The sequence below is a fragment of the Oryzias latipes genome, chromosome 13 (genome assembly GCF_053564925.1).
Source record: "Oryzias latipes strain Hd-rR chromosome 13, Olatipes_Hd-rR_3.1".
Classification (NCBI taxonomy): domain Eukaryota; kingdom Metazoa; phylum Chordata; class Actinopteri; order Beloniformes; family Adrianichthyidae; genus Oryzias; species Oryzias latipes.
The window spans coordinates 10,679,057-10,703,781 of NC_136249.1; the positions used below are offsets into that span (position 1 = coordinate 10,679,057).

General features: G+C 41.7%; 1 protein-coding gene across 1 annotated transcript in view; it reads right to left on the minus strand.

Annotated features, from left to right (window-relative positions):
• Positions 1-24,725, minus strand: part of LOC101155870 (mitochondrial intermediate peptidase) — a 30,353-nt gene that overhangs the window by 868 nt on the left and 4,760 nt on the right. The window contains exons 9-18 of the mRNA XM_004075846.5: positions 24,182-24,242; positions 23,946-23,998; positions 22,890-23,043; positions 22,723-22,800; positions 21,774-21,981; positions 20,265-20,374; positions 20,089-20,163; positions 19,680-19,796; positions 14,797-14,918; positions 11,044-11,117 (exon numbers count right to left, since the gene is read on the minus strand). Of these exons, the coding sequence (XP_004075894.1) occupies positions 11,044-11,117; positions 14,797-14,918; positions 19,680-19,796; positions 20,089-20,163; positions 20,265-20,374; positions 21,774-21,981; positions 22,723-22,800; positions 22,890-23,043; positions 23,946-23,998; positions 24,182-24,242 (1,052 nt within the window). The remainder of the gene's footprint in view (positions 1-11,043; positions 11,118-14,796; positions 14,919-19,679; positions 19,797-20,088; positions 20,164-20,264; positions 20,375-21,773; positions 21,982-22,722; positions 22,801-22,889; positions 23,044-23,945; positions 23,999-24,181; positions 24,243-24,725) is intronic.

Below are 24,725 nucleotides of genomic sequence, written 5' to 3' on the forward strand. Positions count from 1 at the left end.
TATTACCATCCAGTCACAGATTGAAGTTTGAAAGCTGTCCTTTTTTTCTAGCGTTTAGTGCGTGAAAATGCTACGATAGGCTGCAGAGAGCGGCTTGTGGGAATGTGTTTGTTTCCAGAGCCCGCCTGCCAGCTCATGCATGGAAGACTCCCTGCTCCCTTTACAATTCAGCTGCACAGCCGCTTTGAAGTCACTTCATTTCCCCTTGTGTGGCTGCCAATGTAAATAGGCAACTCCCCCCTCCCCCCCATCCCTTCTTTCTTGCATGGGTCACCTTCAATGGACACACACATTCGACGGGACCTCCTGACGCGCACACACTGAGCCCAGGCGATTCCCCCTCCTGCCGCCCTGAGGCGGCGTGGAAAAACTAAACTGCACGCTGCAGGCAGCACTGTGTCGCCTTGCATGCAAGCAGCAGAGAGAGGGGGATTTACCATCACCTCTAACCCACCTATCACACCCGGCCCCCTGGCTACAAAACGACACCGAGGGGTCCATAACACTCTGGAACCTCAAGGCCCCGTGGATCCCTGAGAGACAGCCACATGAAAGCTGCGATGGTCTTTAATTACACAGCGGAGAGACGTTTCTGCTGTGATCGCACCTGATAAGCGCGCTCACACACCTGAGATCACGTCTCCGTCTCAAAGGTACAGAAAAAGAAAAGAAAAAGGGAAAGTCCTGGAGTTCACTTGGCCATGCGAGATATTCCAGACCACCCCAGCAACGTCACATGACTGATCCTTAAACATAGACCGAGTGCTTTCAAATGGCTTAAACATACTTCATCTATAGGAATTTAAACAGAAGCGGATGATAAAAGACCAACATTTGACTGAAGAGAATGAAAAATAACAACAAAATATATCCATAAGTGGATTTCCTTCCTTTTTTTCAGCATGCTAACCTTCTTTTTCTTGGTGGATTCTAACGTCTGAAAAGTGTTTCCACCTTATAATTGCTTTTTTTCAATAAACAAAAGGACATCTATTTTGTTTCAGAGAAAAGATGAAAACATAGTTTTAAACGATAAAACATCTCAGCAGAGATGAATGCAAACATATCTGCTCTAGAGAAAAGGTTTTGCAAATGGCAACCCTTGTATTTAAATGCGTTTACTTCAACTTTTACCTCTATGGTTTTCCAACACATTCCTCCAAAGATGCAGAAAATTCAAAGCACATGGCTTTTACATCTGTGTCGTTTGTGCATTTGGCTCCTTTCACTGTGCAGCCATGGGCAGAAAATCCTGATCTGAGGCTTAAAACCCCTTCATCTGTTAGGCAGAAGTGCAAATGATCCTGTGCAGCTGCTAGCAGCTAAGCTTAGCAGTTCTGCCAGAACTTCAAGAGAAAAAGCTGAAATCTAGTAATGATGGGAAACAGTAAACGCTCAAATCAAACAGTTTATTCTTTTTAAACCCAGTTTTGTTTTGACCTTCTTGTCCAAATAAGGATGGGAAAGACATGTTTATTCATCAGATACATAAATATTCATTTCAGCTCTAGCTGTTGTTGTGGGGTTTACCAGACTACATGGTTTTGGGTCGTTAGGAGTTCTTTGTCCTCAGCTGGGGGTGGGGAGACAGTGGGTACCCTCCCCAACCTGGTCATCTCTTTCAGCTGTTCATGACCTCGGTGAAACCGGTTCGGTTTGTTTGGGTTTCAGAACACTGCCGTAGAAACCATGTAGGCTAAGTTGACAATACCATCCAGTTTCAGGTCTGACTCCTCCCCCATGACTGCATGTATACCAGCTCTTTTACCAGCTAATTCAGAATTGACAAAGCCTTTTGGATAAGAGGTGAAACGTCTTCTAACTTTAAAAACTAAGTCCAGAAGACAACCCCTAAACCTACTACTATGATGGATGAACCTGAGACCACCATTCTTATTAAGAGAAGGCTTAACCTTCTTAGAAAGATGGCTTCTTTCACTCCTCGCTCAAACCATCCTTACTCTCTGGCTAGAATTCGGACTTCACTCTCCTTGAACGAGTGGTTTGTGGTCTTTTGGTGGAGGTGTACTGCAGACTCAGGTCCACTTCAGTTGCCTCTGCGATGTTGGTAAAGCCGCTTGTGTAGCGGTTGTTTGGTTTCTCCTATATACTGTTCATTGCAGTTCTCTTTGCAGTGGATAGAGTACACAACATTACTCTGTTTGTAGCTGGGAATTTTGTCCTTTGGATGAACCAGTTTTTGTCTGAGAGTATTAACTGGTTTGAGATGAACTGGGATGTCATGTTGTCTGAACACCCTTTTTAGTTTTTCAGACAGGCCTGAGATATAAGGAATGCAAATACTGTTCCCTTTAGGCTTTTGTTCCTTTTGTCTTGTTTTCCTGTATGTTGGGATCTGGTGAATGCCCACTTGGTATATCCACAGGTTCGGAGGGCTTGACGGATATGTTTCTCTTCTTTCTTCTTTCCGTCAGAGCTTGTGGGCACCTCCTGGGCTCTGTGTTGTAATATCCTGATAACACCTCGTTTTTGCTGTAAAGGGTGATTTGAATCAAATAACAGGTACTGATCAGTGTGAGTAGGCTTCCTGTACACTTCAACCTGGAGCTGTCTGTCATCTCCAATGATCACTGCACAGTCTAGAAAGGCTAGGGTGTTCTCCTTTGCGTCTTCCCTGGTGAACTTGATGTTCTTGTAGACCGCGTTGATATTATCTGTGAACGCCTCCACTTCCTGGATTTTGATCTTGACCCAAGTGTCGTCCACGTATCTGAATAAGTAACTTGGAGTAGTACCTGGGAACGAGTCCAGGGCTCTTCTCTCTACTTCTTCCGTGTACAAGTTGGCCACAATGGGCGAGATTGGCGAGCACATAGCACAGCCGTGCCTCTGCCTGTAGAAGTTTCCCCTGAATTGGAAATATGTGGAGTTGAGGCACACTTCCAGCGGTTTGCAGATGTGGTCTGGTGTCAGATTTGTTCTGTCTTGTAACTTAGGGTCCTGCAGTAATCTCTTCCTCACTGCAATCACTGAAACGGGGGTGGGAATGCAGGTGAAGAGGTTAGTTACATCATAAGACACAATAGTCTCGTCAGATTCCAGCTGAAGATGTTTGACTTTGTTCGCAAAATCTTGCGAATTCCTGACATGATGCTCTGTGTTGCCAACCAGAGGGGCCAGGATAGTAGCCAGGTGTTTAGTCATGTTGTAAGTTATTCAGTCAATGCTGCTGACAATGGGTCTTGTAGATTTTTGGGAGGCCATAGATGCAGGGAATAGTATCACCCGGGTACAGTCTGTAATATAGTGGCTTGTCGATGACTTGATCTCTCTCCAGCCTTTGTAGGTAGTTTATGACCTTCTTCTTGTAGCCGCTGGTTGAGTCTCTTCTCAGTGCTTCATATGTGGTGGTGTCACTGAGTAGGTTGTTGATTTTGGCTTCATAGTCCACTGCATTCAGGATCACAGTGCTAGTAAAATGATGATATTGTGGTCCTTCTCCAGAGCTGTTAAGGCCTTTCTTTCATCTGGGGTTAGATTGGAAGGTTGTGGTTTGGCACTGGACAGTGCAGCTGAAGTTTTAAGCCGTAATTCTTCAGCTTGAGGTCCAGTCAAATTGTTCCTCTTTATGGCCGTTTCTGTGGCTGTGATGAGGTCTACCACAGGGATCTGATTAGGTGTAACCGAGAAATTCAGCCCCTTGGATAGTACCTCTTTCACAGTTTGAGTCAGCTCGGGGTCGGAAATATTTTTAATCCAACTCTCTCTGTTGATCAGAGCAAAGGCAAATCATGGTTCATTTAGTTATTGGATCATTAAAAAAAAATATATATGCAATAAAGAAAAGGTTTTACCTTTGGAACAGATTGCAACTTGAGAAATTTGTGTCTGCAGCTTAACATCAGTCACATTTACAAGAAAGTTTATTTTCAAATATGAATCAGCTTAATTATAAAAACTGCTGAAAGTGTTTGTGCTGAACTTTAATGACCCTAAAAAAGGAGCTATTAAGTTTACAAAGAGCTTCAAGGGGACAGAAATCACCTGTGCTCAACTAGACAAAACCTGAACAGACTTCAGAATGCGTTGTGTGCTTGTTTTCTCTATTCCTCCTGTTGAGACTGTCCTTGAGGACCTGTTGTTGACTGGTGAGAATCTGAAATTTCTTGATCTGCCTTTGCTTGCTTTTATTATGTTTAGCCAGTTATGCCGTCTGGGTGAAACCGACAATCTTCTGAAAAACTTCAGTAACAGTTGTGGCCAAACAGTCCTGTAGATTCTTCATTTTCCTCTTTAGGTTGTTGATGATGAAATGCGTCTGTCTGATCCTGTCCTTTAAAGTCGGGTTCGGGCTCTGTCCATGATGTTCTCAGCTCGGAGTCCTTTAAACCCATTTGCCCATCTGTAGGCTCTTGGGGATCACGTTGCTTTGTCTGTTGAACCTGAGGTGGTTCTTGTAGTCCGCCATTTTCCTGGCTGTCTTCTCCAATTCACGTACCAACTGAAGGGTATCGTTCCCAAAATTAGAAGAAATACAGTATGTCTATGAAAAAACAGCTGCAACTTCCAGCTTTTTCTCCCACAATTATCAAAAAATGCATGAAATTGCAGAGGGGCTGTAGATCAATTCAGACTATGAGTTTCTCCTTTTTTATTTTTTTTGGATGCTGGTGTGCTGCGGGATTTTTGTCAAAGTTAAAGTGTGCCGTGGCTCAAAAAAGGTTGAAAAACACTGGTCTAAGTAGACGATCCCATCCAGTTTCAGGTCTGACTCCTCCCCCATGAGCGCATATATACCAGCTCTTTTACCAGCTATTTCAGAATAGACAAGAGGTTAAACGTCTTCAACTTTAAAAACCAAGTCCAGATGACAACCTTTAAACCTACTACTATGATGGAATCAACCTGGATGAATGAGTCTTCATAAACGTGTTTTTTTTCCATGTTCTTGTTGAATTTTTCTAATGATGGAGGAAATATATAAAGAAAATTAAGCTCAAAGTTGTATTTTTGAGTATTTCTTTACTTCAAAGTGTTGTAAATCAGGGGCGATCCACAAGCTCCCTGCTCCGACTAGATCCATGGAAGTCTTCATTTTCCACGTCTGAGCCGACATCTGGCTCGAAACTGTACGTCTGGATGGCGCTGATATTGCTTGATACTATTGTGGCACTAATAACGTTATGTTGGGGGGGGGGCGGGTTGTAAGATAGCAGGAGCGAGTGTAAACAGATGGGTGATGGGAAGTGGGGGGTGGGCTTACTGCGTGCCAACATTATCGCTCGCCATTCCGAGGTAAGTTTCTGATGAACTCCTGCCGCTCTGCAGAAGACGACACAGGATTTGGCGAAAAATGGCATAATCATGATTAAAAGACCACTGGGATCGCTTTGAAAATAGATCGAAAGATGATAGGAGTGGGTCTAGAGCAGGGCTGCTCATTTCTGGTCCTCGAGATCTACCACCCTGATCTGACCAGATCTCCAAGTCCTGCTTGCTGCCTATTAGCTCAATGAGATGTCTCCAGATTCTGATTGAATGAACACACCTGGTCCAGATAATCAGCAGTAAGCAGTGCAGGGAGAGCTGGAAAACAAGCAGGGTGGTAGATCTCAAGGACCAGGAATGAGCAGCCCTGGTGTAGAGCCTCCCTTAATATCCACCAAGTCCTGGTTACAGAAACTGTCCTGAAAGATACCCTAGTCGCTATCAGTCACCTGACCTGAACCCTGTGGCAAACCTCGGGCGGCCTTTAAAGGAGAGTGCAACACGCACACCCAAGAAAATGAGCAAACTGGAAGCAATTGTCCGTGAAGAATGTGCAGAGTCCTCAGGAGAGATGCTGCCGTTTAGCCAGGCAGCATGATTGCAGCAGGTCGTAACAGTAAAGAGATGCTCTAACAGGAACTGAGGTTATTACACAGAATCATTTCTAAGTAGTACTGACAGCATTAAGCTCATGGACTTGTTCCGATTACGCTAAAAGGCTTAGAAATCCAACTGCAGAAAATGTTGGGTGGCTGCAGCTCTTCTGCTCACTTTCAAGACTCCCTTTATCTGTCACATGTCTGCGTGTTTATTTTTGACAGGGGAGGGATGATGGGTATCTGCAAAATGAACATCAGTGCGCCCGCCAGCAGTGCTTGGTAATGACACCTCTGGGGAGCACAACTTTGAAACTGCACTCCACTTTTTCTGCATCTATCAAACATCCGCCTAGCTGTTTACGGTTTTCCTTTCTGGATTACGACATTGAACGTTGTTCAACTTATTATTTAGTCGTTTATCCTTACTTTAAGTAACAGAACGGTAGCAGCACACATTTATAAAACTCTGCAGAGCTTTCTGAAATGCTTCAAGCTGAATGTGCCAAAAACTAAAGCTCATTTAAACTGGCTCAGCATGGAAGGAGGAGTGAAACGTTTGCTCAAGGGATATGTAGAAAACTAAGCCTTTACCTGCCCTCGCTGGGGCTTCATGTTTGCCCTTCAGTGCAATTATTTTACTTTATTTTTTTAACTCAGGCTTGACATGAGTCTATGATCCCACACTTCAAAACAGACGTGCAGTCACTTCTCTTGCCGCTCAGCTGCTGCCATTTGAAACATGTCAAAGAAAGTCGTTACCTCTGCCAAGCCTGCAGGCAAAGCAGGGGCTTCGGTGCCTCAGCATAATTACACCTTTGAAGCTCAGGAAGTGTTTTCTTCAAAGCGCACTTCAGACAGACCCAAAAACAAGTAAGACCAGGGTGATGACAAACACCACAGCACGGACAGCTTTGTTGTACTCTGTCGAACTTTCACAAAAAGAAGGAAACAAATTGGAGACAGTCGAGCTCTGCAAGAACAAAAAACCTGGACTCGTTTTTTCACAGACCCAAAACTCAAATGATCAGCTGGAACTAAAAGAACCGTGTTATCCAGCATCTACAAACTCACTGCTGCATGTTCAAAGTTGCCTGTTAGAGCCAAAATGTGACAGGATTATGATAAATTTGTCAATTCTTCTGAAGGAAATGTTTAAAGTCCCACTCCAACTATATTCTTATGTATTGTAAAAGCATTTCCAGTGGTCTTTTCAGTAGTAAAAGTGCTGTTTTTAGCCAAAAAGAAAGTAGAAATTGCTCTGAGATGTGGGCAGGACTGTTGGCGCTGATGTAACCCTCTGCTGATATCCCATGATCCCTTTGTTAACACTGTCTCCCGCCAGTGTAGAGCCCCTTACAAGCCCAAGTCAACATTAGCGGTGCAACAAAAACAGTGAGCTATATCAGAATTATCCAGCCGTACAGTTTAGAGCCAGATGCCAGCTTTAGACGAGGAAAACAAAGACGCTCATCGATCTATTTGTTTGCAGGTGGATGAATCAGAATGGAGCGGAGCAAGGAGAACTTGGTGCACCCGAATCAGGTGCAGCGTCACGGCTGAGAGCTTTTCAAATGCTCCCAGCATTTCAAATGAGCTGCTCTTGATCCATCACAATTTAAACATAGAAGTACTCAGAAAGTCAGTTTAAATCTAATTCTTTCACATATGCCCTCAATCATCAGAAAAATGCCACAAGACCAGGTTAAATACACCAGAAACACAATAATTTTTGGAAAGGGGCTTAAGCCCATCCTTCCGAAACTCCAAAGTCTTTATGCAGACGCTTGGAGATGATGGAAAGCCTGCAGGTGAATTGATTGGCAGGAATTGATTTCAAGTGTTTTTCAAGGTAGTTTTCAGTTCCTGCCTCAGTGCATTTCAGCTGTGAAGCTCCAGACCGAAACACAGAAGTCTGGCGGGCCGGAACGCCGCGCTCTTGGCATTTGTTAGTGAGTATGCAAGCGGTAATAAGAACTCCTCGGCTATCAAGCCCAATTGGATCCATTTTCGGTGCTCAGCAGTCCAGGCTACTGGAACGATCAGAGCTTTGAAAGCCTTCTGAACCTGAGGTCCAGCTCAGCCAGTCGATCTCTTTACTCCTTTTATTTTTCCAGTCCCCTTTCAGCCAGTCTGTTGTAAAGCCTCTGCACCGGATTCAACAAATGGGTTTATATTTCAACCCCGACTTTCCTGGGGAGCATCCAGGAGCGGGCAGGGAGGTGTCCGCATAAAGCCTGGCCTGGGTTTAGCCCCACCAGGTCTGCTCCAGTTCCCTGTGAGCCCCTGTGCCCCCTCCATCACCTCAATGCTGGGGAATTGTTACACACCGTCATTTACCGGGGTCTTTGTAGGAAAGGATCATGTACAATGGGTGGGGGTGGGGGTGGGTGGGTGGGGGGGTCTTAACCTGAATTTGAGGAGAGGTAAAAGTCTGTTTTATAGAAAAAAAAGTAACTAAAACAAAAAAAAAAAAAAAAAACAATCCTCCTCTGCGTTTAAAAAAATGCTTTTCTGCTCTCTCCAGTGAAATTTAATGAAACCCGGAGAGATCCTGGTCGGGCATCATTTTTATGAAAAACATTAAAGATTGTAAGCAGTGGTCACTAAAACTGAAATCCTAAAAAAATATTTAATAATTTTTAAATCAGTGGGACAAAAAGCGTTAATATATTTCAAATCGGCCACTTCAAACACTATCGGCTAAAAGCTGAAGAAATTCGAGTTTGTTTTTATTGAAATTTTCCAGTTACTGTAAAAGATTTCCAGAAGCAATATAAAAAGTAAAAATAAACCATAAATCCTTAGATGAGAGTCAATTTCTGCAGTTTCAAGCCTCTTAAAGCTTCATCTAGAATTATTTTTTGGCGTTTCATAAACATACCACTTCATGGGGATGGACTTTTAGGCTCAAGATTCTGCAAAGACTGATGGGGAGAGAAGACGACCATCGATCAAAAAACGACGCCGGAACTATTCTGCACTTTCCAGGAACATCCACCTCTGAAGGAAAGCGTTAAGAACCAAAGGCTGCCGGTTCCACGCCAGTGAATTAGACAGTAAATTTTAAAAGAAGAGGTCTGATCGCTCGCTGGTTGTAATTTTTAGAAGTTTGGGTGCAGCCATGTTTGGAGCTGTCCGAGGACAATCTGATGGAGGAGGGAGGGAGGGAGGGCTGACCCTGAGGGGGAGATTTACTGTACACTTCCAAATGTCATCGGATATTCCAACCCACTCTGCCATCCCACTTTCCCTAATGTTATCCTGTCCCAACAAGCCCTAGAGGCTGCTGGTGGGCGGGGGTCGTGAGCAGCAGGTGCCAATGAGACCTCAGGTCTACTTAAATTATAAACCTCATAATAAGGATGCAAATGTTTGTCCTTAGGGGGGGAAAACACAAAAAAATGCCTTATACTGGGGGGGGGTGTCATTTTACTTTTACTGATGAATAAGAAAGATTCTTATAAAACCTTTCCCGTCAAAGCGACTTCCTGTTTGAAGCACATTTGAGAATAAAATGAACTAAAACCAGAACAGTTTACCAGGTTACCACTAGGCGGCTAAATTAAAATAACCAGGTTTAACAACAGAAGCACAACACATTTAATATCCACAACGGTTAAGTTTATATTTTTAAGAACATTTCAATATTTAGCATAAAAGCATTGCGGCTTGTTAACGGACCTTTGTTGAATTCTCAAACCCTAAAGACCCACCCCAATGAAAATCGTGTATTTGGTGTGTTTTTTTTTTTACATGTTCTTGGAACATTTTTTCATGATGGAAACATATATACAAGAAATTAACATTAAAACTGCATTTCTGAGTATTTATTTGTTCTGTTCTGTCCACAACTCCGACAGGAATTTCTAGCGAACTTCTGCTGAAAACTATGTCCCAGAAAATAACACAAATTTGGATCATTCATTTGTTTTCTCTGTAAATCTGAGGAAAGATTTTTCGTGAAAATGACATGTTTGAGAATTTGTTGGTGATTTTCAGCTGAAAGGTGAGGAAATCGTGACTCTGTACGGTCAATGCAACAGAGAACATCTTTAGTAAACTCACCTGAAGAATGAAGTCAAGTAAAGATGAGGAGGTTAAGCGCAGAGTTAAACACATTAAAACCTGAAATAGTTTCCTTCTTACAGTCTTGTGTGACTGGATACAGAAAAGCTTTTTATTTAGGACCGTCCCTTTGCCAAAACACCATGGTAAAACCCCATACTGCTGAGACATGGAGGACTACAGCTGAGCTGATGAAGGAACTCCAGACCTTCATCAACACCTGCCTCAGAGGAATCATGAAGGTGCGCTGGCCCAACATCATCAGCAACCTAGAGTTACGGGAGAAGACGGAGCAGCAACCAGTAGAGGAAGACGTCTCCACAAGACGATGGCGATGGATTGGCCACACCCTAAGAAAACCTGCATCCAGCACTACTAGGTGGGAGCTGACATGGAATCCCCAAGGAAAAAGAAAAGGGGGGAGACCTAGGAACACGTGGCGCAGAGATCTGGGAGTAAGGTTCAACAGCATGGGGAAAGCGTGGGGACAGCTGGAAGAACAGTACCGGTCTGCCTGGAGAGCTCTTGAATGCGGCCCATGTCCCAACCGAGGTAACAGGTCATTCTGACGCTTTGCAGAAACGCTCAGATCAGATGAAGCTTGGCACAAATGCTGGTTTGTTAGCCACCTCTACCTTCTTTTTTATTTAAAGCCACATAGGCCTAGTTTTGTTTCTGGCTTTTATAAACACAGAAAAGAAACCTTTGATGTGTTGTTAACAGGTAACTTAAGAGCTCAAGCACAGACCGGGTCGAACCACAACAGCTGACGAACAGAGGAAAAGGGCGGATTGTCTCCGCGTTTCAAGGATGCTGCTCTCCTTCATACCAGAGGAGGCTAAACATCCCAACGAGACGTGGACCCTTCAGGCCGTCATGCATGTCAAAACAAAGTCAGTGATGTGCCGTGAAAAGTATTGGACACACCTCAACTTCATTGGTGCCCCGGGAAGATGCTGGAATGAAACTATAATTCCTGATCTGAAAGAAAACCAAACTGGGCGAAATCCTGAAACTATTCAAAATCTGCCCAGAAGGCGTTTTTGTTGTTGATCCCCAGTACAGTAATGAGGCTTAAAAGTCCAAGCTTGTACTTTTTTTTAGGATACTAAGAGATTCATACAGTATTTAGGACTAAGAGGTAACTTGCCTTCTACCATCAACATGGGCTCCTTGGCTCCTCCGTGGGCCAACATCTCCCGGCGGTACCGCTCACCCATGGCCCTACAGAACACACAGATCCGGTCACATCCAGACATACTGCCACAGCCCAGGGCCTGAACCCCACTACCGCCCCCAGCAGACAGGTGAACAGACACAGCTGTGAAAACTTACAGGGGGAGGGCAAAGTGTGCACACAGAAAATGTCAGCTCAGGAAAGAGTACGTCAGCTGTTCTCGGTTGACAAGTTAGAGAATTTTGGAGGATTTTCTTTTCTTTTAACACAAACATTGCTAACGACAAGAGAGATATTTCCAAGTATCCTGGTTTTGTTTCTGCAGGTTTTATCTCTTTATGATACAAACGAAAGCAGGGTGACAGCTTGTCTGCTTGAGGTGTGTAGTACATCAGACAAACCTGACTGAGCTTAAAACCTGCAGCCAGTTTTGTCTTAACATAAATACGTTTTGGACAAAAAGAAAATTCTAAACGACCACAGATTTATTTGATCAGGATCACACTGGTTGATCCTGGACTCTCTGCACCCTGTAGCACAAAGGACTTTATATATATATCTATATATATATAGATATATATAGATATATATAAATATAAAGGGACACTGAATAAACTACAAAGACAGGACCATCAGGAAAAAGTCATTTGAAAGATTTTCTCCAAATAAGCAAAATAATCTGCCAATTAAGTAAGAAGATCCAAGTCACTAAAACAGGTTATCTCAAGCTAAGATTATTTTACTAGTAAAATGAGTTTTTTTTTGCAAGACAGAAAAAACAAAACAATTTTTCTTAAAAAAGTCTTTCTTCAGATTGAGTCTTTGCGGTGTAAACCCCACGTCTAATTTGTGTTCCACTGTAATTCTGTACTTTTGCTCAGGTGTGAAATGGAAAGAAAAGGCCTTTTCCAGATATTTTTTATTCCTTTCATCCTTGTTAGACTCATTTACAGTCTTTCAGACAGTTGACAAATACTTCATGAAAACCAAATGCCATCATTTTCCATCATTGTTCTCCTCGTCTAGGAATGAGGTTTTAATGGAACGATTTTTAAACATTGTAAGAGTTGCTTGTTGCATCGTTAATCCCCGTTTCCGACACGTTGGGGCCATTCCAGCAGTTGAAGAATTTTCAATTTAAAGAAAGTTACAGAGGATTAAGCAAATTGACTGTAAAATGTCGCGCATCAATCAGAGATTAGAGGGATTTCTCAAGGAATGAACAGGCATGTTGCTGTTTAGCATACAAAGACGTGTGGAAACAGGAGTCAGAAAGTAGGTTGTGGCTGCAGAATGCATGAAAACCAGTGAGGAGACTTCAACAAGAAGCGTTCTGGGGTTACCTTGACAAAGAGGAACGTTTAAAAACAGACCTTCTCCATTTAGATTCCAAGTTCCCAGGGTGGTCATGGGTAAAAGGAGCTACAGCAGGTTGAGCCTAAAGGAAAGTGTGGATTTCTTTTTTTGTTTGACTAACTATTATTGGTATTAAAGTTAAAATCATCTCTGTTCTACTCGTCTTCTCCAACATTGGTCATTAAAGGGTACTTCAATGAAACATTCGGATTTTAGTCTGGTGCTTCGTTTTTGTTTTTAGATCGGACAGTTTTTAAGTTCATTTAAGAGTTGGGACACGTTCCAAACGGGATAGTCTGGCAAATTATGGAACCAAAATACCTAGAACCAACTCCTGAGTTCGATAGGAGACCTTTTATAAGTTTAGACCATGGAGCTAAAGACAGAGGGGCTACATCCTTCCCATTCCGTCTTAAAACACTTTTTTTATTCTCTGGCTTTTAACACCGCGTGAGTTGTGTGGTCATGTGTTTTTGTCTGTGCTTTTATCTGTATTTCAACTGTTGTTTTATCTTGTTTTTATTTTTATTCATTTTATTGTTGGATTTTCCTCGTTTTTATTTTGTTTAATGATTTTTATCTAATTTTAGTCACTGTACAGCGCGTTGGAAACTGTTTGGGAAATGCGCCATATAAATTAAGTGGATTGGATTGCTCTGTTTCACTGTTTTATTTGGTGTTTTTACATTTTTATGTCACTTTTTTATCTTTCATTGTTTTGTCATTTTTATTGTCGCTTGAGCTTTATTCGTACAGCGCCTTGTTTGACTGAGGTAATTTTAAAGCGCCATATAAATGTAATAACCCATAAACACCAACCATCTTGGACCATCTTGGTAGAATCCCTCGAATGCAGCACACCTGCGTCTTAATCTGCACCTGCTGCAACTGTGCAAAGGGGAATGTTTTTAAAACTCACTGTAACTGTGGTCATGTGATCATTTCTGTCTAGTTATTCTGGTTTGAACCATTTTACTACTGATATTGTATATCCTTGTTGTTAAATGACTGATGCACTTTATTTATCTTCAAATTATTGGTTATAATTTCTTGTTTTCAATGACCGAACGATGAACTTTTTATTGTTTTTAGATGTAAAATGTTACCACTGTAAATGATTGTTTTAATGTATGAATGATGCGCTGACCAAAGAGCACCATTTCCATATTTGTTGTAGCAGTGATGACAAAAAATACAATGCATTTATCCATCCATCCATCCATCCATATAATCCTGTAACAACTTTTTCAAGGTAGGAAACCCCCACAATGTACAATTTTGCCAGAATTAAGTCAATTTTTCTAGAAAAAACCCTCACCAACATACTGACTAATATGTTGCACTGCTTTAATACACTAATAACTCATAAAGTGACCCCAAAAATGGCTTAATACAGCACTGTATGTAATGGTTGCAGTTTCTTTGCCTTTGTGTTTTGATTCTCTTTTTGTTCTGGCGTGTTTTCAGTTCACTTCCTGTTTTATTTTGAAAAGTTCCTGTTTTGTACTTTGGTTTCGAGTTTCACTTTGGTCCCCATCTTTGCTGATTGTGTTCACCTGTGTCTCGTCAGTCCTGTATGTATTTAAGTCTCGTCATTCCCTTCCTCCTGGGCTGGTCCATATTATGTTAGTCCCGTTTTGAGAGTTTCAAGTTTCTAGTTTCGAGTTTTGGTTAGCCTGCTTAAGCAGTGTTCTTTTGTTTGAAGTTTTATGGACTTTATTAAATATCCTGCTTCCCTGGAACCTCATGCCTCCTCCTCCTTCTCTCTGCGCCTGGGTACTTCCACATCACCCACGTTCATAACACTGTAGCTCATATTTGACAATTGTCAACACTTTAACACTCGTATTGTCCGTATATTTTTAACTTAGATGAATTCATTAAGGGGCTTTTATGTTGAAATGTATCTGTCCAAAAGACATTTTCATAAGCTGAGCTTCCCTGCTGTCTCCTGGCCTCCTGCCCTGCTTTCACCGTGTTCATTTGAGCTCACATGATTTTATCACAATATGTTGAATTTGAGGAAGTTGTAGACCAGCACGTTTTCTCATTATTCAATTGAGTTTGTTGACATCTGCTGCCATTATGGGGGTCATTTTGGACCCTCCACGGCATCACAAACTCTGTTTAGACAAAAAGAACAAGAGCTGTCTCCAAATGTGTGTTTTTAATTACATTATTTGAGTCTTTGTGCTTTTAAGTTTTTCTTTTCCTTTTAAGCCTTTCGAGTTACCTGTTGTAAACAGACGAACTGCTTTTCCATCTCACCAAACAAATATCTGCTAGGACAATCAAACTGCTCCTCTTCTGAGCGCTTCAGGCCTGTCCTGCATAAATACATGTCGCAGAGTATTTAAAATGATCTCTGACCTGTTTAAAGGGTCCTGAATGAAGCACTGCTTCCACACCATGGAGGCCACCGCCCGAGACATGAGGTATGAGTAATACTTGGCTCCGTAGCCAATCAGATGGCTGAATCTCAACTGCCAGGCCTAAACAGAGAAACACAAGTGGAAAAAAAAAGCCTTCAGGAAGCAGGTTAAGCACTGTTTACATGACAACACTGTGACTTTACAACCACAGATGATGATGAAGAGCTGCAGTTTTTTCTGCTCTGCTAAATGTAGAATTGGGCTCAAAATCCTGCTAAAGCTTGATGTGGTTTTTGAATAAAACAAATTGAGAGAACAGGCCCAGATTGATGTATGTATATGCATATTTTTTTTCACATGTATATGCATATTAGTGAGAATAAAAGTGTATTAGAAGTTGAAAGTATAAAAAAAAAAACATAAAAGTTAGTCGCAGCTGGTTTCTTAAATGTGGCTTTGGACTGGTCCAAAACCGGACTAAAAATTGCATCCACAGTGGAAACCTGAAAGGCTTTTGCAGCATCTGGGGGAGTCATTGACTCCAATATGATGGAATATCAAAAGTAATTTGCATGAATCATTTTAGGCGATAGCTGTTCCATGCTGCATCAAGGCAAAGAGGCCATGTGTGTTTTGCTCTACTAGTTATAAGACAGTTGGTTGAAGAAAAACTAGGTTTTTATGATGTTTATGTAAGTTCTATGCAGACAAGAACCTTTTTCACAAGTAATTTATGCAACTTTATTGTTTTTTTTCTTTATAAAAGACTCCAGAAATGGCTGAACCTACGAGACAAACTGAATTTGCAGATGCAAATGTCATTATCTACAAAGTAAAACTGAAAAATTGAACATTTTTTGCTAAAGAAAATACAGCCATCAATTCTAGTCTAGAGCCCTGTTCCAGCTTCCAGAAATGTTATCTAATGGTACAAAGGAAAGCCTTTTCCAAGAAATTCTTACAAGACTAAAAGCACCAGGAAAGAAGTGGAGGGGTCTAGGAGTTCTAATGATGGATTGTGGGTAAATTCAGCTATACTTAAGCTAACCATAGAAGACTGCAGACACCTCCAACCAAAGAAAAATGTCAGAATTCAACTCCTAGCGCACCAGAAAGGGAGAATCCTGAAGCATCTCAAAGGTATTTTGAGCTGTATTTGCTCACAAATGATTACTGAGTTTAGAAGCAGAGTTCAGAGCTGAACAGCACAGGGAAGTCATTTCCTCAACCATTTAATGTCTTCTCCCATAACTTCTAACTTCTGTGGCAGCAAATAAACCAAAGCGCTGAGTTCATTAGGAGGAGATGAACTTCTTTTGAAATGTTACAGACTTCCTCTGAAGCCGCAGCAGCTCCATCAGGCTATGGTTCACTGCTGTGAGTTAGACTGGGATTGGAATAAATCAAAAATCCTGAATGCTTTGTATGGTCACTTTAATACCTAGCATTCCGTTTTTTTCCCTTTTTAATAGTAAACCCAATTTATTAGAAGAATTCCTTCAAAATATTGTTGTTTTGCTTCATTATTTTAAAGTAAATGTGCACAGCATGGATGAAAAGTCAGTTGAGACCTCAACACGAGTTCATACCATGTCCTCGGGACACGGACTAGATGAGGTTAAGATTATTCGTTTGCTTATTAAAGTCTCCAAAAAATATTTCTCTTCTCCCGACATTGCTCATTCTTAGAAGGTTGATTATGGAGCTTCCAATTCTAAAGAATCTCACAAAAACCTTTTGACCCTACAGGGGTAAATTTAAAAACAGAGATTTTGGATCTGGATCATGCCAACAGGTAAAACTTGTTTTCATTTTTATTTTTCCAGGTTTTTGTCTCGAGGTAAAATTTGAGAAGCAATGAAAGTGAATTGCTGTAAGTTTCAGGAAGTTTCAGTACTCTTGTGTTTGGGGGGGGGTCCATCCATCTGCAGCTGCAGAGCAATTTAGCTGAGATGGATCCCACAGAAACAGTTAAACTATGAATACTTTAAAATAAAAGTGGTAGGAGTGCTGGGACTTGTTCCTCGTTTAGTTTCTTAGTCCCCAATAGAGAAAGGTAAGCACGGATCACAAGTTTGGAAACTGCAACAAACAAATAGCACAGCTGCTTTTTGGTGGGAGTCAAATATTTGCATTAGGTAGTCTTTTATCGTCGTGCATTTTGTGGCTAATATTTATACTGCAAACAAAAGAAAAGGATTGTAGACAGTTTGTTACGATGCCTTGATGTTTTAGGCAGCTGTAACAATGTGCCGCTAAAATGATTTTCAGACTTTTTAATCCTTTTAGCTGACGTGTCATCATTTCTAAACAGCACAAGTGGGTCACAAGTCAGTAAAATATCCTTTTGATCCTTGCATTCAAAGGCTTTTTCCCGCCACTCTTCCACATCAAAGAGCTTTTGTTGCTTTACAAACAAAAGTCGGGTTTTGGGGCGTCCTCATCACAATTTGTTTGAGGACGTTTTTCGCAGTTTTACAAGACCAACTCCTATGAAAATCATGCGTTTGGTGTTTTTAACATGTCCTTAAAGCATTTTTCTGATGATGGAGGACATGTGTAACGAAAACTAAGCTCAAAATTGCATTTCTGAGTATTTTTTATTCAAATCATTGCGAAATGGGAGCAGACAAAAAAAATGCAGTTGGAAAAAAGCTTGTAGGTGTTTCGTAGAAACTACTAAGGCAAGCCACAAGCTCCCTGCTCCGCTCCATTCCGATCCATCCACCTGCAGACAAGTGGATCCAAGTATGCCTTTGCTTTCCTCGTCTGAGCTGGAATCTGGATCTAAACTGTACGGCTAGAAAGCTCTAATATCGTTCGCCATATTTGTTGTTGCGGTAAAGTTAGGTTGGTGGTGTCAGAGGAACTAAGATCGCGGGAGAGCTTGTAAACAGATGGATGATGGGAAGGGGGCGGGCTTAGTCCGAGCCAAAGGTCCCACCCACATCTCAGAAAAGAATTATTGTCTCCTGTTGCTCTGCAGAAACCATGTCCAATTAAACAAGACCGTTTTTAAATACTATGCCTAAAAATGGTACAATCGTAGCTAAAACTCTTAAAATAGATAAAAAGATGATCAGAGTGGGAAATTTCCTCACTGTTGGATTATGTAAAACTCCAAAATACTTGATCTGCAATGTGTGGCAATAATCAGTGGTTTAATGTGATCCAATGATAATCAATGATTATTACATATACATAGAGTGTGAATCATTAATGTTTACTGAAAAGATTAAAGAATTCTTTGAGGATAATCAATAAGAACTCCATTTTGTTACCTGATAACTTGATCTGCAATGATATCTGGATTATACCTGGATTTATTGAAATTGTATTGTAATTATAATCAATGAGGATTACATATCTGATGCGATTCATGTTACTGTTTACTGAAATCCTGAATAAATGTTTTCTGTCGATAATCAATCATTATTAACCACTTGATTTTATTACTTGAAAACAAATCTATTGGATTACAACCGGATTACCAAAACTACAAAAAACTATCAAATGAATGAACTCAGTAGGGTTGAGATTGTTAGTTTGCTTCTTCCCACTGCTTTTCAAGCAATAAATCAAACTCTACCCGACTTTAGTTAATGATCACTATAAGCAAATGTGAGTTGCATGTTTTTTTTATTTGGCTGTTTTTATTTATTTATGCGTTTCATCATCTCCTTAGTTTGATATGACTGTGATTTTTTTATTTTACTGAATACTAAAGCTTGAAAGCAAAAATACACCAAATCAAAACGTGTAAACAGTAAGGCATCTCTTTTATTTGCTGAAAATAGGAGAAAACTGTTCATTTTAAAAGGAAAATCATTTGAAAGCATAACATTACAGAGCAGCTGCTGCTGTATGGAAACGTGATGCTGCTCCTAATCTCCATCTACGTTCATTATCTTTACATCTTGGCCCAAATATAGGAGCTGTTTGCCCTAGAACTGTTGTGATGAGGCCATTCACATTGAGTGGATTTGCTCAGAAAGCTCTACTTTAACAGGTCAGTCGGGAAAAAAAGAAAGCTCCTCCAGGCTCGTCACATTCCCACGAGCTTCGGGAAGCAATCATGTGAAAATGGATCATTGGAATTCAACCCCCCCCCTTTCAGTCTCCAAAAGGCTTTCCCTCTCTGGCCCAGTGTAAACAGCCCACTGCCAATTTGTTTTATTTTTCATTCACACTTCCAAAAAATTTAAAACTTCTCTTGTGATCGAGTTCATGAAATGAACAGAAATTTCTCTCCAAACAAACACCTCCACCGGTGCGACCATCTGCACTGAGATGGCGGCTCTGCAAAGGCCGAGTGACTGAGCACACAGCTTAAAAGCTCACAGAGAAATCTCTGCAGCTGTGAGAAACTGAATAACATAAACTTTAATCTTCCAAGAGGGACCCATAAAGACGCCGAAGCAGGAGAGCGTGGGTGGACTGCTGTGAGGAGAACGGCATGCTGGGATACCAATATTTGTGAGTCAAATGCAGGGCTTCTTTAATCTCCCTTCCTGATGTCAACCTGCATAATTATAGCCCTGAATAAATGATGTATGGGCAGCCAGTGCCAGGTGAAATATGGCTGGTTTGGCTCCATTCTGCCTCCTGGCTTCATAGCTTCCACCCCTGTGTGAGGAGGAAGAGTTTCAAAGCTTCCTGAGGGAAACCTCCCACAGGTTTGTTATTGAAGCTGGGCTTTAAAAGAGCAGAAACAACGAGCTTTGGTTCTTCACACAGCTAAAAGAATTTAACCTGAAGCAAAGCTAAGACTTTGAATTAAAGCGCTACATTTAAAAATAATAATAAGACTGGAATCAAACAGAACAGCAGATTCTCAAGAATGACGGTGGGATGAAGATTTACACTCAAAATCTGAATTACCGTGTTGGGGGTATACGGCAGGCCGTAGAACTTCTGCTGCATGTCCTTCAGGATTTCTGTGGTGGAGCGGTTCTGCGGTTTGCTGTGGTAAATCTGGTCCAAGACTGCATAGAAGATCTGGAAGAAGCAACAAACAACTTTTTTTTCCTAATTCTGCAGAAACCTTTATTGACATGAAACAGACGCACTTTGACCTAAAACTACAAACTACAAACTGAACTCTGTCTTCCTGGACCTTTATTGGGAAATAGCATCTTCAAAATCAGATATGTGAAGCTTTTTTCTGTCAAATCCTCTCATTGTAAACTTTATTCCCAACTGTTTTTCTGATACTTTCAAGTAAGGAGAGCGCAGAAAAGCAGCAGAGTCAATCTTTCAAAAGATTATTTCTAGAGGTGTGTAGTTTTACCTGCAGCTGTGTGTCGGCAGCTCCACACACCTTTTTGGACTCACTCAGACGAGCCACCATACTCTCTGGCAGAGGCTGAAGAGACAGAGGGAGGCTGCGATCAGCACAACGCTCGCCTACGACGGAAAATCTGTGATTCTGCAGATTGAAACACTTGGGGGGGGGGGGGGGGGTACCTGTCCCGTTTGATAGTGGCGAGCAAACTGGCTGAGGACTCTGTAGTCTGTGGCAAAGTACTCCATAAGAATGGAAGGAACTTCTGCAAAATCCGTGGCACACCTGGTTCCTGGAAGAGAGCAGAGGCACACAGCACACCTCTGAGTATTTCTCTATTCAAAACATTGTGAATCAGGAGCAGATGAAAAAAATAAGCTTATTTTTGGGATGTAGAACACACACCAACAAGCCTGCCTGCTCCAAGATCTTAGGGACTTGAGGGGAATAGGGGGTGGAGTTGCTGTGTCAACGGTCCTTCACACACTAGCCGCGGTTACATGCGCAAAATATCTTGATCGGATCAATGGTCGGATTAAAATTCAACCGTGTACATGGGCCCAGAAAAACTTCCGATTATAACAAATGTTCACATGGGTCACACTTTCGGTCTGAATAAATCATTTGGGCATGCGCAGTAGTGTTGAAAATACCGGAACTGGAAATGAGTCCCGTTGTAAACAAACCTAGCTGTCACATACATTTATGTAACATACGAGATGATCTTCTAAACGTGCTTTTATTAATGTTCTGAATACTATGAAGCGCCTGTTCGCTCATCATTTCGTTTTTAATCCGTGTGGTCAGTGCTTTTTTCGTGGAAGAAGAACGGAGCTCCCAGGAGAGGCTAACACGCGCTAACAACATCCCTCCCCGCTCCTCCCCCCAACCCCCCCGTGAGGGGTGTAAGAGAGCGGAGCGGCGCTTCGCTTTGGGCCTTCGCAGAGCAGCCTGTCGGTCCTGTTTGAGCTCCAAAGCTTTCTCTGTAGCACCGCACAGTCTATGCATGACGTAAACCAGAGCAGTAGTGACACACAATCAGAATGAACCCTTTACATGCACAACGATCAACAATCGGCATAACCACCTATCTCCATCGGAAAGAAATTTTGATCCGAACGAGTCTGATGGGGCAGACTTTTCCGAACGGCGTGTTTACCTGATGCATTTTTCTTCCGATCAGGCGTTCTTTCCAATTACTTTTGTCCATATAAACGCAGCTGTAAATTGTGTGATGTAGATGTAAATTTCAAATAAAGGATTGCTGCTCTGCAGAAACTGTCCTGGAAAACGACACTGTTTTTTTTTTAATTTGAGCCCAAAAGTCATAACCATAAATAAAAGACCGATGGGAACGCTCTGAAAATAGATCCCAAGATGCTCAGAGTGGAACTTTAAATTGTGCTCACTTATACAACAATAAGGCCACAATAAAAAATATACTAAAGATGTTAAACTGTTCATTAGGACTCATTTGATCACAAGTCCTCTAATTTTTGATTACATTTAGGCTTAAATTTAAAATATTTAAACTGTGAAATCCATATCTTTAGAGCACTGCCATCGCTTTTCTAAAGAGAACTCAAATAAAGTCATCTCCCACACTGACAGCCGTCTTCCTTCGCTAAATCTTCTTTGCTAATAATTCCATAAATACCGGTAAAAGGAAAGATTTCGGTTTCCAGCCCCACCTGTCACATGCTGGTAGCGAGTGCGTCCCAGCATGGAGTGCATGGCGTGTCCCATCTCGTGGAAGAGGTTCTCCATCATGCCAGGAGTCAGCAGGGTGGGGGCGCTCTTGGTGGGGTGGGGCAGACTTAGCATCAACACCACAACTGGCAGCTGGTATCGGCCCGCGTCCTGGCACCAGCGCCCCCCCCGGATGGTGAAGTGACAGTCCTGGATGCAGGGGGGGGGGGGAGGAGAGGGTAGTGAGGGATGAAACAAAAACTGATTGACCGTAAAAAAAAACAAAAAACATTTCTATAGTGGGCGGGGAGCGCCAGACGGAAAAACCCAAAGATTCATTCATTCATTTAGGATAATCATTTGCATTTGTAATAAACTCAGTAAAGATCTATTCATTAAAACGCACATATTTCCAAGGATGCATTTGTCTAAGGTTGCCATGAAAAATGTTCAGTTTTCATGTAAATGTGCATCAAGTCCTGGCTTTTTGTAGCTTTTAAATAATAAAGGGGAAATAAATAAAAACGACAGAAAAAAACAAAGTTGTGAGGGCTGAAAAGTAACAAGAAAGTGACAAAAATATCAATCCAATCCCGTTTCTTCCAAAACTTTGGAACTTTTAAGGCAGAAAATCTGTGTTTCGGTTTTATTGATCCGTGGATAATAACGCATGAAGACGCCTCAGGTGAGGCTTAAATTGATCATTTCGTTGAAACTCCTCAGATTTGGACCTTTGCTTCTGTTTTGGCTTAAAGATCTAGGATTAGAAGTTTTAGATTATCCATATACGAACACATAGCATGTGTCGAGTGAACATGTGCAACAAAACAGCTTCAATTAGTAAAAATGAGGTCAAATCAAATCGATTTCTCAGGCTTTATCAAATGAAGGACGTGTACTGATAAAACACACAAAAAGAAGGTTAATGTATGCAGTTTCCATTGCATTTACCTGGTGAGGTTTATCTGATCGCTGGAAAAAGTCACAGTAAATATGTCCCAACAATCCCTCCGTCTCATGCACCACAGCCTGAGGACACACACAGACGAGTCATTGGTCTAAGCCCTTCAAAATAAAATAGGCCCAACGGGGTATGGTGCGGTCACTGAAGGCTGTACCAGCTTGCGGACATCCTCGCTCCACACTTCTCCAGCGCTGGGATGTTCTGACATGAGGGAGACGCCATACAGCTGGGAGAAAAGGCTGTTCAGGCCCTCCATGCAGCCCCCAAGAGACAAGTAGGGGCTGTACAGACTGGGCTCAATGTTAAACCTGAAACAAGCCAAAATTTTCAGCAATAATCTAGCAATGACAGATCTCCTCAGGAGAATTTTTTAGCCTCGATGCATCATTTAAGGTTGTGGTTTACAATAGTATATATTAGAAGGAAGCGGACATTGTATACTTGGAAACAAAACTACTGCAAATATGCCAGATTGTAGCTTTAAACTAGTTTCCATCTGCTGTCTCCTCATGGAGCCACAAAAGCCTAAAATAGATCTCCTTATGGAGCCCAAAATACATCACATATTCACAGTTTTTAAGCTTTATACCATTGTAAGCAATAAATAACAGCACATACATAAATACAAGTCTGTATTTTTGTGAAGTTTAAGATCAGAAAGATCAGCACAAACTGGTGGTGGGAAAAACTCAAAATATGTTTTTTCAGAGGGGAAAAGCACCAGACTATACTGAACAGAGGCACAAGACTAAAATTCCACCTTAAAAGACCCAAAAGAACAAATCCGTCTCTGGCTGGGGGTAAATCACTAAAGCATATTTGCTGAAAACAAATGGAGTGGGTAGCTTTATTGTGTCCAGATGGAAAGTTGTGTTTTCTGTGGATCTTTAACTCTACAATTTAAAAAAAATGCACCAAAACATCTCAAAATTAGGTTTAAAGGAAACTAAAAAAGAGAGAGAGAGAACCCAAACATTAAAAGAAATTCTGTCCATATTCCAGACTGATCTGTTCATCTCAGACAAAGTTGGTTCCCGAGCTCCCATGCTTCTCCTTTAACGCGCCTTTGTAGTAGATGACAATCGCCAGGGATACAGTAACAACTCGCTCGCCACAACAATGTTGAGCTGGAAAAGATGGAAAAGCCGCCACAAGGACACAAACGGGGCTGACTTTATCAAATGACTGAAGGCTGAAAAACAAAGCTTGCCTTTCAGCTCGCAGCACGCCACTGAGGAAAGGGTGATCCCACGCCATCAGCTCCTGCGGGGACAACGGAGGATTATTTTAGTTTAAACCTGTCAATTAAAAAACTGACCAACTCAAATATTCTGGGGCTATTGTGTTTGACCAGTGAGAAACAGGATCATGTTGTGTCGCTGACGGACACACCCTCACCTGTATCGACTACAATGCTGAAATAAAAAGATTTGTTCAAAAGCTCACTGGGTTACGAGGGTTGAGTTTCTTCTTCATGTCTCTCATCATCTGAAAGTCCTTTTTGGTTCTGAGAGATAAAAGGGAAGAACAAGTTAGGAGCTACCTGACTGCAGGCATTCATTCCTGCCTGCGCGCACCTCACTTTGCTCAGGGTCAATGGGGGCCACGGCCTATCCCAGCATGCCTTTGGCTGAAGGCAGATGGAAAACACCCTGGACGGGCTGCCAGACTAACACGCCTGCAATCGAGCCTGAGAAACGGGCTCCGTCTCCTGGTCTACCCTAATATTTTTGTCTTTTTTGCCGTTTGTAACGTGTCAAACATTGAATTGCTCTTGGAAGGTCAAATGCAGAGACTCTGTGTCAATCGATCACTGGATGAGACGCCGAAAACAGTTGGGCTGATCACACAAGTGAAGAAGTCGTGTTTTTATCCATCCAAGCAGCTCGCCAGAAAACGCCTTTTATTGCCCATTTCCTTGTTAAAACGCATCTAAATCCATTTAAGAAAACATCTGATGGTTTTACAGACGGGATAGGGAGCTCTGCAG